The 12,570-nt window shown below is 40.4% G+C and overlaps 1 protein-coding gene across 1 annotated transcript in view; it reads left to right on the top strand.

Moving 5' to 3' along the window:
- The window catches only part of USP37 (ubiquitin specific peptidase 37), a 35,055-nt gene extending 22,801 nt beyond the window's left edge, over positions 1-12,254 (top strand). Inside the window, exons 17-23 of the mRNA XM_009485292.2 lie at positions 2,112-2,364; positions 4,784-4,950; positions 6,766-6,826; positions 8,997-9,112; positions 10,357-10,426; positions 10,793-10,931; positions 11,746-12,254. Coding sequence (XP_009483567.1) covers positions 2,112-2,364; positions 4,784-4,950; positions 6,766-6,826; positions 8,997-9,112; positions 10,357-10,426; positions 10,793-10,931; positions 11,746-11,833 — 894 coding nt within the window. The 3' untranslated portion in view covers positions 11,834-12,254. The remainder of the gene's footprint in view (positions 1-2,111; positions 2,365-4,783; positions 4,951-6,765; positions 6,827-8,996; positions 9,113-10,356; positions 10,427-10,792; positions 10,932-11,745) is intronic.
- Positions 12,255-12,570: the final 316 nt, after the last annotated feature.

Genomic DNA, 12,570 nt, shown 5'->3' with positions numbered 1-12,570 from the left:
GGAACAGTGTAGGCAACTGCTGTCCTGCATGGCACATCTATAGCTGTGGGTGGAGGAAGGAAACTAGCTTGTCTTTGAAGTCCCTCTTATATAGAAAAAGTATTCCAAACTGTCCTAAATGATTCTTCCTCAAGTTTTGTTTGTGAGGAAGTGTAGGTAGTCTCTATCGCACAAGCCCTGTGAGTGCAGAAATTGTGGGAATAAAGCCTATTAATTTGAATAGCAAATTAATTATAGGCTTTCCAGCCTCTTGTGGGAAAGAGACAGCGGCGATGATGATTCCACATAAGTGACTTCATTCTTTGTGGCCATGCACATTGGCCACTCCTCAACCACAGGCCTGACCAGCCATCAGTTATCGTTAACCAGATCCTCTGGTCCTGGGAGGACCTGGTCCTGGTCCTTGGAAGAGTAGCATTGCTGCCGCTGCACCATTTCCCTCCGTATGCTTTCTCATAACAGCTGTGGATGGGGTTACATGAGGGGCTTGGCAATCACTTTGTATGGCCAGCATATCCCCTGCGGGGCACTGCTTGCAAAACAGTCCTGACATGTAGGAGAACAGCTGGAACACTGGGTGTATACGACATTGGGTTGTAGGGGCAAATAGCAGTTACCCAGCTAAAGTGGGCAGAACTGCAATTTCTGTGATTTCTGCTTCTGCAGATGAAGTAGTATTTGAAGTACTTTTAAAAAACACTTATTTAAAGCAGCCTGTCTTAGAGCCTAAGCTACTTACAGTCTATGCAAATAGTTTCTAATAGAACAGTTGTATTCAAATAATGCACGGATGCTGCCAAGTCTTTAAAGTACAGCCACTGAATGAGTGGTAGTTGTTGGCAAAGTGCCTGGAACTAGGGTTTGCTGAAGAGCTAAACCAGTTTTGATGTTAGTAGCCTACAGGTGCAGAGAGAGAAATCAGAAAGCTTAAAAAGCAGGTACTCTGCTTTCCTTATTCAGTGCATGAATGGATGTGAGGAGGGAGGTTTAAATTTGTCAGTTCTAATTCTTGGAGGGCATGATGTATAGAACAAGCGATTTAGTTGGCTAATTCATTTGCTAATCTTGTTTGATAAGCCAGGTTTAATACAAAATATTTGCTATCTAAAACTAGTCTTGCTCATCAAAAACTTGTTGTATTTAAGTAAAAAGCAACAATAAAAATGTATTTTTGTTCATTTTAATGGTGTCCTGAGATCCATCCAAATGCAGTTTGGAATAAGACCTGGATAAGTACCTTCTGATAGAAACTATTTTTCCCCACTTTTAACATAATGTAGGGAAAAAGAATCTAAGCATATGGTAAGTAGTGTAATTGTGTAAATATGTATACATGGAGGTTAACCTCCTGATTAACAGTTAATATCAAAATGATAGAACTTACTACATTAGTTGCAAATCGGTACGGTGTAGGAGTTGATGAGCGTCAGTTTTAGGAAAATAACTAAAAAAGGAAAAATTCAGATTAAGACTGAAGTATTTTTCCTTTCTTCCAATTTAAAGTTATTCTGTTCTCCTTAGGAAAGAATAATTCCCCCCTTTCCCTGACTAACTGTTTTCTTACTTGGTTTGCAGGGTCCTGCCCCCCCCCCCCAAGATTTCATATGGCAAGTCTACAGCACCAAACCTAATTTTAATTGCTCTTCATACCAGCCTGATTTCAGTTGCTATTCTTCCATCCCTGTGTTCAAGTTCAATTACTCTCATGTTGCTGCTTCAGCCTTTGTTAACAAACTTGCAATTTCACTATTTGTGCCTCAGCACTGACTTGCCAGAGGCTTGAGGATTCATCAGAACCTAAAGGTGGAACACATGTGTTGAGGGAAAGGAAGGAGAAGGGAAGAATTATCTTGTGTATGTAAATCCACAGGGCCTGTAAAAACTGGTTATAGTTTATATTTAAATATTATTCCTTGGACTGAATGTAGCTACAAAGGTTGTCTCTTCGCTGAGTCTCATATAACTATCTGTTTAATGTTGACAGAGCCAAGCTCCCACTCCCTGGGGTTAATAAAATAATTAAAAAAAAAAAAAAATCTGCACAGAAATGTAAAGCTGATGTTATATACCTGTTTATTCAAGCACTTAATCATAAATCCATTCATCTCTAGGGTTCAAAAAGAAGTAAAATGGAGGGTGATAAACCTGAGCTGGGTAATGCTGGTTTTGATGGGATGAGCGAAGATGAGCTGCTAGCAGCTGTCTTAGAGATTAGCAAAAGGGAAGCTTCTCTGTCTCTGAGCCATGATGAAGATAAGCCCACAAGCAGCCCAGACACTGGTTTTGGAGATGATGAAATTCAGGAATTGCCAGAAAACCTGGAATCTATGGAGATGGAGAAACCCAAAGCAGCATTAGACTCAGGTAAGGCAAAGTAACCGTCTTAATTGTACTATAGGGAGCTAAAGTGGGTTACTGATAGCAGCAGGTTATTAATGTATGGTGGCAGAATCTGGATGCAAGTGCACACTGCTGAAACTGCCTGACTTCTTCAGTGTTTTCTTACAGTTTCTCTGTGCATAAAGCATTTAATTTATTGAACTGTGAAAACGTATTTTCTTGTATGTCTGTCACCTCTCTGACAAAGGTAAGGCTATCTTCAGAGGTAATTTCCATTTTTTTCTCTCATGATTAACACATGCTTCCACTGATTCCCGTACCAGACAATTCAATTTACTAAGATTTGGCAGTGTCTGCAACTTAATCTTCCATAATCAGAAAGTATTTTCATTTCTATAGCTGTTGCAGCCTGGGCAGCACAGTAGCAGTGTTCCCATTGTTGGTGTGCAAGAGTGATGTCTGGGGTGCCCAAGACAGGAATGCTTTCATAAATGTAGTAATTTTGTCACTAGTTACCAATGAATTTAGCTATATCTCTGTAATTTTTTCTACTACTTTTTTATGTCAGAGTAGACCCTTGAGCATAAGAGACTTGGCACGTGAATTATGGCCTCTGACCCAGAAACACAGTTAAGTACAAGAAGGAGCCTGTTTGGTCTCAGGGTGGGGAAATTGAGTGTCTTCCTTTAGTTGGCTGAAGGAAACATAAGTGTTAAGCATTTGTTGTGTGCTACATGCTTTCAGTCCGATTTTTAATTCCACTAGCCTGGAAAAATAGGCCAACAATATGCTCTCCTTCTCCTCTAAAGGCCAGGAAGTTAAATATTAACAACAAAACCCATTCTGTTACCAAAAATCAGACTTGTTTCAATGGACAACTCTTGATAGCTTTTGTGTTGGAAGGCAGTGTATAAGAAAACTAAGTGTGTGGTCAGCCTTGTTTGTGCCTTCCTTTGAATTCACTAATGTTGTTTATGGTTGTGTGAAAGAGAGTTGTGAGAGTGTGGCCACATAAATCTCTCTCTCAATCCAGGTTTTCTTTGGAAAGTATAATGTAGTTATTTGAAGGCTCTATTGTGACACTTAAGCAAAAAGTATGTGTTTAATAAAAAATTTTCTTATTCAGAATGAAGTTAAACACTCAACATTGCATTCAGCTTTCTGTATTTGATTGTGTATGACCAAAAAACACAAGCACTACTTAAAGCATACGGTTTGGCATTCAGATGAGATAGGTGTGTATGTTGAGTTACCAGTTATGGCAGCTGAATGTAACATGCCATGAGTTTACAATCCTATGTTCTGTTTAAAGGAAACTTAATTGCAAAGGATGCTTTGCTGTGTTAGACAAGATGATTCTAAACACAATGGATTTAACTTGGTCCATTTCTTGTGACTGATAGTAATAATTTTTTTTTAAACACTGAATATTTTGCGATGCTTTCAAAAAAGGCTAGTTTAAATATGACAGAAGATGTCTTTTCTGCTACGTGATCCTCAAATAACTTGTGTGAGTCGAGTATTTCTTCTTACGTTGGAAGTTTTCAAAGGTCATGTAATAAATTCTGGTTTGTTTTTCATCTTAAGAGGATTAGACTGATGGATTATAGTTCTGGTGGTCTTGTGTTTAAGAGGTCACAGACACTGAGACTGCCTTATATAATCCTTGCTAATAACTAATGAGCAGATGTTGAAGTCTGCATAGGGCAAAACTATAAAGTTTCACATGTTGCTGCATGATAGCTGTTGGAGCAGGTCCTGACTCTTCCTCAGCTGCAAGCAAATGGGAGAATCAAAGTGTCCTGCAACTGCAGGAGATGTATGCAATGGTTGAATGAATGTTCATTCCAGAAGTTTTATAAAATACTTCTGCCATAGTGTTCACTTTAAAGGTGAACTGAAAAGTTATAATCTTCTTGTACTTTTAAAGCTGTATAGTGTTCACAAGATTGAGGCTCTTACATGAAGCAAAAAGTTGACAGATTGAAACAGTGCTTGAGACTTGTGCTTCCCTCAGTCTTACATATGATTTGGCTTTTAATTGTGGCTTCGTCCGTAGTACTCTGAGGTGTACTATGCAGTGCAAATTTTTATAATCCATGGCTCCTTCTAGAGAAATTCAAGTGTCAGCTTCATGGCTGCAGAAACCTAGTGGTGTGTGACATCTTACTTCAGTTAAAGCTGCTGTTTGTGAGTAAACGTAAAAGGCTAAGAAGAGAACAGGTTCAGCGATTAATCAAATGGTTCATCTTACACAAAATAAGTGTAAAACTGCACTTTGGAGCTTCTTGCATTTGACTCTTGTGTGGTTTTTTTATGGCTGGTGAGCTCTCCCAGTCAATAGATGTCACTGTGCTGCAAGGATTGTGGTGATTTAAAGAGGACTTAACTGGTAACAAACAGAAGACCCAGGAAGGCATAACTGTACTTTCCAATTCCTCAGGTCCTGCCAATTTCACCGAGATAACTAAAGATTTTGATGAGAATAAGGAAAATAAAACTCCGGAAGGCTCCCAGGGGGAGGTTGACTGGCTGCAACAGTACGATATGGAGAGAGAGAGGGAAGAACAAGAACTTCAGCAGGCGCTGGCTCAAAGCCTTCAAGAGCAAGTAAGAAATAAAGTTTGCTTCCTTGAGTTACCCAACACTGGAAACCTGACAGCTGAAAGAAAAGCTTGTGTTCAGGTGATAACTGCAAAGGGATTTTGCTGCTTTTTTGAGACAACCAGAGGAAAAAAGGTTTGGGTTTCTTCTAGCTCGTGTCAGTAGAGTGACGGCACTGGATACATCTGCACACGTTTTGTCTGTGCCTTGGAAACCATGTATCACATCACAGACCCGCAGATTTCTCAAAGCTTTCTGTGCACATTTATATGCTGGCTTGTAACATTATATAAAAACGATGATAATCTGAACTAAACTCTTACTATCTGTCACCAAGAACCAAGCCCACCTTTAGCTTCCCTGGCAGTTGCTTCTTGCAGCGTGTTATGTCAAGACTCAAAGTGGAAGAGGCAAGTTTCAAAGCAAAGTCTAAGAATGGCCGTGCCAGGTCAGGTTAAAGATTTGTCTATCACAGTGCCTTGTTTCTGGTACTAGCAAGTAAGGGATGCTTAGCGAAGAATATAGGAACTGAGCATTTATGTGATCCTTCCCTGTTAGTAAATTGGAAAAAGGATCCCAAATAATTTAGTCTAAAACAAGTCCTTTAAATTAGACTTGGAAAGAATTGGGATCTCAGGTTGTGTGCTAACCATCTGTATTCCATTTGAATTTCAAGACCTGTAACTGATTTCCACAAGTTTAACCAAGCGGCTGAGAGTGAAGCAAGTACTTAGCCAGGTCTTTCTTTAAATAGGTGCCCTTGTCTGCTCTCTATTAATACTAAAGCTGTCATGGTTTTCCTTATGAGATCTGATGTTTCCATGGCTCTTGGATTTTTCTCTCCCATTACTCATTATGAGGTGCTGTTGGTATGTTCCATGCCAGATGTAGCTTTGATTCAGCGATGCCGAGTAGTTTAACAAAGATTCCCAAATGCTTTAGAAATAGTGAGATAAAAGGCCTCATGCTAATAATGTAAAACTGCCCTTTGAGTGTTGTTCTGCTGCAGTTCTGAGCGAAAATCTGCTATTCTAATGATTCAGGCATGGAAATGTGGTAGTTGTGGTTACCTTGATTTGAAATACGTAGTTAGGGTTCTGCGTTCAGGTGCACGGAAAGCATTCAAACCTGAATTAAGAAGCCAGCTCATTAAATATTATTGACTGGCTTGCTGTAGCTCTGAGCTTGCAAGAGTGGTGGGAGGAACAGGGGCATGATATTATCCAAAGATTAGAAGGGTTTCTTGAGTTACTTGAGTTTCTTTGCTACTTGTTCATGGTAGTATTTTTAATACCTAGTTGTTTAGTGGTGTCTTTTTTTGCATCCTGCCTTTGTGAATTACACCTGTTACATAGAACCACTGGCTCTACTTTCAAATGGTTTAACAATAATAAAATCTGTCAGGATTTAATGACTCTGTCCTCAGCTGGCTTTGGGCAGAAGAAGTCTAAATTTTGCTGAAGTGTGAGGAGCTTTGTGTGTTAAGTGACAGCTTTCCTTAGCAAAGGGTTACAAATTCATTCAGATGCTTTTCAAATAATGATCCAGAGAAAGCGTTCGGTGTTACTAGAGACTTGCTCTGCTGCATACCAAACTTCAGGAGCTTTGACGAGCCTTAATGAAGGTTTGTCCCAGGTTCTGTTGCACGGGAACATTGGACTCTCGCTGGTTGCAAACATTCCTTCACACAGAACCTTTAATTTACAATGTCAGGTTTGTTGTAGAAACCAGAGCAGAACAGTTTCAATGGAAAAAGAGCACCACAAGAATTTTAAACAGTGAAGTGTCTCAATGAGCTAAGTTTTGTTCTGTTCCCATCAGGAGGCACGAGAACAAAAAGAGGATGATGACCTTAAACGAGCCACGGAATTAAGTCTACAAGGTGAAATTTATTTAACTTCTTCCAGGATGTTGCTTTTGAGGGAAAACAGATCTGTATGTATGAGTGCAGCTCCTGAGTGTCTGTAAGACGGCTGGGATTTCATGCTCTTTTGGTGTGTGCTTTGTTATGTTTGGCTTTGCTCAGGTCAGCTTTTCTTGCCTTTGGTTCTGAAAGCAAGTGCCAGGAAAAACTTAATGTGAAAACCAACTTATTTCATTCTTTTGAGTTTTTAATTAGATATAGATAATATATAGAGAGAGCTGTAATGTATATATTAAATGTATATTATAATTTAATATAATATTGATACAGAGAGAGCAAAACAGACCTTGAAATTTTGCATTCCCAGTAAAAGCCAGCATGCTAATAGCTCTAGTCAGAACATAAGGATTATTTCTTACTTGATTGATGTTTTTGTGCTAATTAATGAATGCACTGGCCTTGCCCAGGAGTGCTCTATCTGATACAGGATGGGAGGGAGACAGACCTCACTGCAAGGTATAGCTGTTGGGGGTGAAAAAAGAAACCCAAAATACACTATCTGTCTTTTCCAAATCCACAGTGTTGGTGAGCCTCAGGCACTGTTTAGCATTTGTGTGAGCCTGGCATGTGAGTGATTTCATACAATCTGGCAGAGCAAAGCATAACTGAGAGAAAATTCTGGCTCCAAAGAGGAAGAGGGAGGGGTAATGAAGTATTGTGTTAAGATACTCGTTGCTCAGACACCTTTAAAGGCCCTCAGGTATTACTGGATGGACCTGAGTCTGCTTCTGAAAAGAAGTAAGTTGAATACTGCTTAAATGTCCCTCAGCCAGAGTCCTGTCCCTTGATGAGCTCTGGCAGACTGAGCGCCCAGTCCCTCTCAGGTGTTTTGATTGGTGGCTAGGAAGAGTTCAGCACTAGAAATCCTTCCTCCTTCTGATTTGCAGTCGCTTGACTTAAACATGAGCGTTGCCCTGTGCTTCTCAGCTTGCTACCGTGTCATTTGTAAGGCATCGACCAGCAGTTGTTCAAGGAAGTGCTAATAATCTTGAGCATATATCTGGTAGTATTGGTCTTAGAAAGGTTCCCAGTGGTGCTGCAATCAAAGAACCGCTAGTCATCCGAGGACCGTTGGTGAAGTGGCATTTAGCAATACCTGTGGCAAGTGCTTCATGCAGCGACCTACCTAAGTGGCTGCATTTCTTGGCTGTAGTCTAGCTTACAACAGCCTGAATAAGTGTGGAAACCAGCAGTAAAATATCCTCAGTTAAAGGGATTCATCTGTAAACTTCCCAAGAAGATTATACTAATCCAGTGTCTGATGGTTTAATAGGGCAAGCAGTGCGAGAATCTCTTTGGCAAAACATCTCCATCATAACTGGCATGATAGTGTCTTTAAGAAAAAAAAAATCCTGAGCAGTGTCCTGTTAATCTCAACTTCTCATCCACCCAAGACTTCATGGCTTTAATTTAGCTGGTGAAAGCATAGCTGCTACTCCTAATGAGTACTGTACAAAATCTTAAATTAGTCGGGTAGCTGCAGAATCCCAGGAAGTTTGGAACAGCGTGTACAGGGAGCAGTGGTGCCTTCCGGCTCTTTACAGAAAGCTGCCTGCATTTTGCTCAGCCAAGCAAACTGGAAGTTCCTGCGGTGAGCAGCCCTTCTTACCATTGAAAACAATGAAAAGATGCCTGCTGCCAGCAGTAGCGTTTTGATGCCAGTTTTAATTGAAAAATGCACTTTGTTAATGCAACTTATAGTTAAAGCTGTAATTCATAGCTTCTTGTTGCAGAAACTTACAGTTCAGTGACCAGACTGGCTGTACTTCTTTTAAAGTTGGTTCTGGCTGCAGACCCACCAGTGCTGTGGAGTGAATTGGGTGTTCGACCGCTCTTATATCACCCAGCTGTCATTTTGTGCCCTTTTGTGAAAGTATGAGCGAGATGATGCTGAAGTTAATTCTGTAGTCCAAGATAGTTTTCTTAATTATTGCTTTGACAAGCTGAGGAAGGGAGAGAGAGGTTTTTATTTGGAAATTCCAGTACCTCCTGCTTTCCTTGGAAAGGAAGCTTGAAATGTTAGCATTTTATTGTGCTTGTTTATGTGGGTAGGTATACCTCAACCTGTTGTGAATTCCTGTGTGTGCCATGGCTTCTCATGCAGTACTGTTGTTTCCATCCTGTCTAGAGTTTAACAGCTCTCTCCTGGACAGCGTTGGTTCTGATGAAGACTCCGGGAATGAGGATGTTCTTGACATGGAATATTCAGAAGCTGAAGCAGAAGAGCTGAAAAGAAATGCTGAGGTGTGATCCATGATTTCAAAATCTAACTGAGAAATATACCCCCTCTTTACCATCAGTTTAGTGTTGGAGGTAGTTTTACAGAGCAGATGTACTTGTTTAGTCTTAGAAAGAAGGGCTTTTATGTTCAAAAGTGAAAAGACAGAAAACATCTATCCTTAAGAGTCTGTCCTATTGTGTTATTTTAATTTAAAAAAAACAAAACAAAACAGCTGCAGAGACCTTCTGAGTTTCTCTAAGACGTGGATAATGGTGAAAAGGAAGCAGTAATTTTATAACAGAAATGTTCCAGTGCATGTAAAGCAACAGGCCTGAAATTTTTGCTTACGGAGGACTTCAGCCAGCGTGGTAGTTTAGTTGCAATGCCATGGACTTCTAGATCCTGCGCCACCAGAACTGAGAAGTTGTGGCAAGATCTTATTCCCATTAGGTGAAATGTAACTGTAAACTAGGCTGTGCTGCCAGCTGCTAGCACTCTCAGACTCCACACAGCGGTGTTGTGAAAGTTGCTTGCCTGCCTCAGTGGAAGGAATACTGTGTAGAGTGGAAAAGGTTAAATAATTGGAGTTTCCTTGAAAAGTTTTATTTTCTTAAAATTCTTTACCAATTTCCTTACCCTTAACCAGGAGTTGCATTTTAGGAGTATTGTCAGTGAATCGTATCAATGGCATTTCCTGGTCAGAGAGATTTAAAAATAAATTGTCAAAAGCCAATTACCATCGTTTAGTTTTATTGTCAGTGAACAGACAGAGTATGTTTCCTGCATGCAAACAGGGCGTTGTCTGTTGACATTACAGGTGCCGGACGAGAGAATCTGGGCTACATATCTGGTATTAACTGTTAAATCTGTATACCATTATCAAGGGTATTTCTTTGATATTTCAGAAGTGTGGTGTTCCCTTTTTGCTTTTCTATGTTTATTTGGTGGATTAATTCTGACATCAGTGGAAGTCGCTCAGGAAATGGTTGTTTAGAAAACTTTGCAGCGTAGAGCTCATGTCAGCATCTGTTCTGAGGTCAGAGTGGCTCCTTTGCACGTTCGTTGGCTTGCTGAAAGATTAAGATGGGAGGCTTTTTCCCAATTCTGGTAGGACTCCTTGTTTGGCCTGTTTCCGTATTCTTTGATTGGGTTGCATCTTTGAATACAGTAGCCAAAGCCCATATCTCAGGTATATAAATCAGCTTGTCCATAAGCTATGTGGGACAAAAGTGAATGCCTAAAAGCTTTAATTGGACTTTATTTTCAGACAGGAGAGCTTCCTCACTCCTATCGCCTCATCAGCATCGTCAGCCATATTGGAAGCACATCGTCTTCAGGTAAAAGATACCGTATTTTCTTCCTCATCTCTTATCTAGCTTAAAAATCTGTGATACAGAATTACTGTAGCAGGATTATTTACAGAGAAGAATTCAGGAAGCAAAGCAAGCCTTTCATCATTGCTGGCAGGGGAGCAGGTTGAGCTGCCTAACTGCGGCATGTGGACAAAGTACTGCTTGTGGGGTCTGTGGAATTGCTGCTTGTGCTTGTTACCAGCTCATTGACCAGGAAGGATGGAGGGACCAGGATCTTAAGGGTCTTTTAGCATTTAAGTCTGACACACGTTGCTGGATGAGGTTATCTAGCTAACCAGCTTACTGCTTGAACTGCAGCATGGAAAGAAGGGTGCATTCTCTGTTTTTAAGGTCATTATATCAGTGATGTCTATGATATCAAGAAGCAGTCCTGGTTCACCTACAATGACCTGGAAGTGTCTAGAACCCTAGAGGCCACCGTTCAGTGTGACAGAGACCGAAGCGGCTACATCTTCTTCTATATGCACAAGTAGGTGTCTTGGGGAATTTTGGTGCTAGTAATTACTGGCTTTTTGTGAGGAAGTAGGCTTCTCTTCTTCCTCTAGTCTTCTTTGCTGGGATGAAAAGTATCTCCATGTATTTGTCAGAAGAAATCACGGTCAGAATTATATGGAAGAATGACAAAATTGAAGTGCTCTGAGTTCAGAGGCATGGAATTGTATGTCACTAATACATAGGGTTTTAACAAGATGCATTGTCATCTTTTAAGAAGGGAATTCACTGTCTCAGCTATGCATTCATTGCACCAGGAATCATAATGGAGCTTGGTTTTTTTCCTTAAGTGCTGTGATATTTGTAAATGCCCTTATCCCTGCTCACAGCAGTTGTGTTGTTGCAGCCATGGTCATCTCGGGACATGGGCAAGATGAGGTTTGTAGGTAGAAGTGATACCTTTTCAGGCACCCAAAACTGAAGAAGGGGTTTTGTGCTTCAGTTTGTCCCCTTCTTCTGTCTTTACTGGTTGCTCTAATAAATAATAAAGGATATTACTTCATCTACAGACTGCATCCTGTGTTGCTTCTGATCCTCTTACCAGCCGGGAGTTATTTTCACTATTGCTACTGTTCTCTGAGACTTACCACTGACCTTATTAATTGTAATAAATGGAAAAAAAAAAAAAAAACCCAAAAAAAAAAACACAAAACCCCAAAAACCCAAAAACTGTGGGATTCAAGGAGCCTTGCTTAGAGATGCCAGATAAGACACCTTTCTCTGCCAGGATCCATGATGCTTGAGTTTGTGGATTACGTAAGTTTCACTATTGGTCTTTCCCTCTGTTCCAGGGATATCTTCGATGAGTTACTAGAAACAGAAAAAAATGCACAGCCACTTAGCATGGAAGTAGGAAGATCGGTTCGTCAGCCTCTGTGAAGAGTGAAACACCTTGTTCCTCCTGAGGAACAAGGAAGATTCTGAACTTGTGCCAGACACGCAGGAGTAACAAACAGCTCAGGGCCAAAACAAGAGACAAAAGGTAGAAATATGGGACGCTCGGTTTGTTGAACCATCTGTGCAAGTCCTGGGCCTGAACCACACATTTAAACCTTGACATCCCAGAGCAATCCTCCTGTGGTGAAGTTTTTATTGTTCCTCAAATAATTTTGTCAGCATGGAGCCTTAAAGAGTTGCATCAAGCCACAAGAGTACAGCTGCTCATAAACTGATTTAAAAAAAATAGTGCAAAAAGAGACTTGACTTTATAAAAGCCCATTCACCTGTGAGACGTGAGTGGCGAAAATTTACATATCACTTGGCATTTTTTTTTCCTCCAAGAGCAATTTAAGCAATAGATTCTGTAACCTGGCGTGTGTTGTGTTAGTAATATTCACTGGAAGCCCAGATCGCTGAGTACGCTCTTGCCAGTCATCTCGCTAAAAGGCGTTTTGGAATCACTCAAGCTGATGCGTTTTGACATTCATGGGTTTGTAAGTGCTCCGCTATTTACATGCGGTTCCAGGAAACAAACTGTCGGTGCTGTGGAATGTATTGCATACCTGGTGGCAGCTCTGTCGTTTTTTTACACCATTCACTGTCATCCTCCTTTAGACGTGAGATTATATTTGTGATTTCTTTTGTTTTACAAGTTCTGTTATTTGGTTGAGTTTTCT

The sequence above is a fragment of the Pelecanus crispus genome, chromosome 5, assembly GCF_030463565.1.
Source record: "Pelecanus crispus isolate bPelCri1 chromosome 5, bPelCri1.pri, whole genome shotgun sequence".
NCBI lineage: Eukaryota > Metazoa > Chordata > Aves > Pelecaniformes > Pelecanidae > Pelecanus > Pelecanus crispus.
This window is presented reverse-complemented; position numbering and strand designations above follow the sequence as displayed.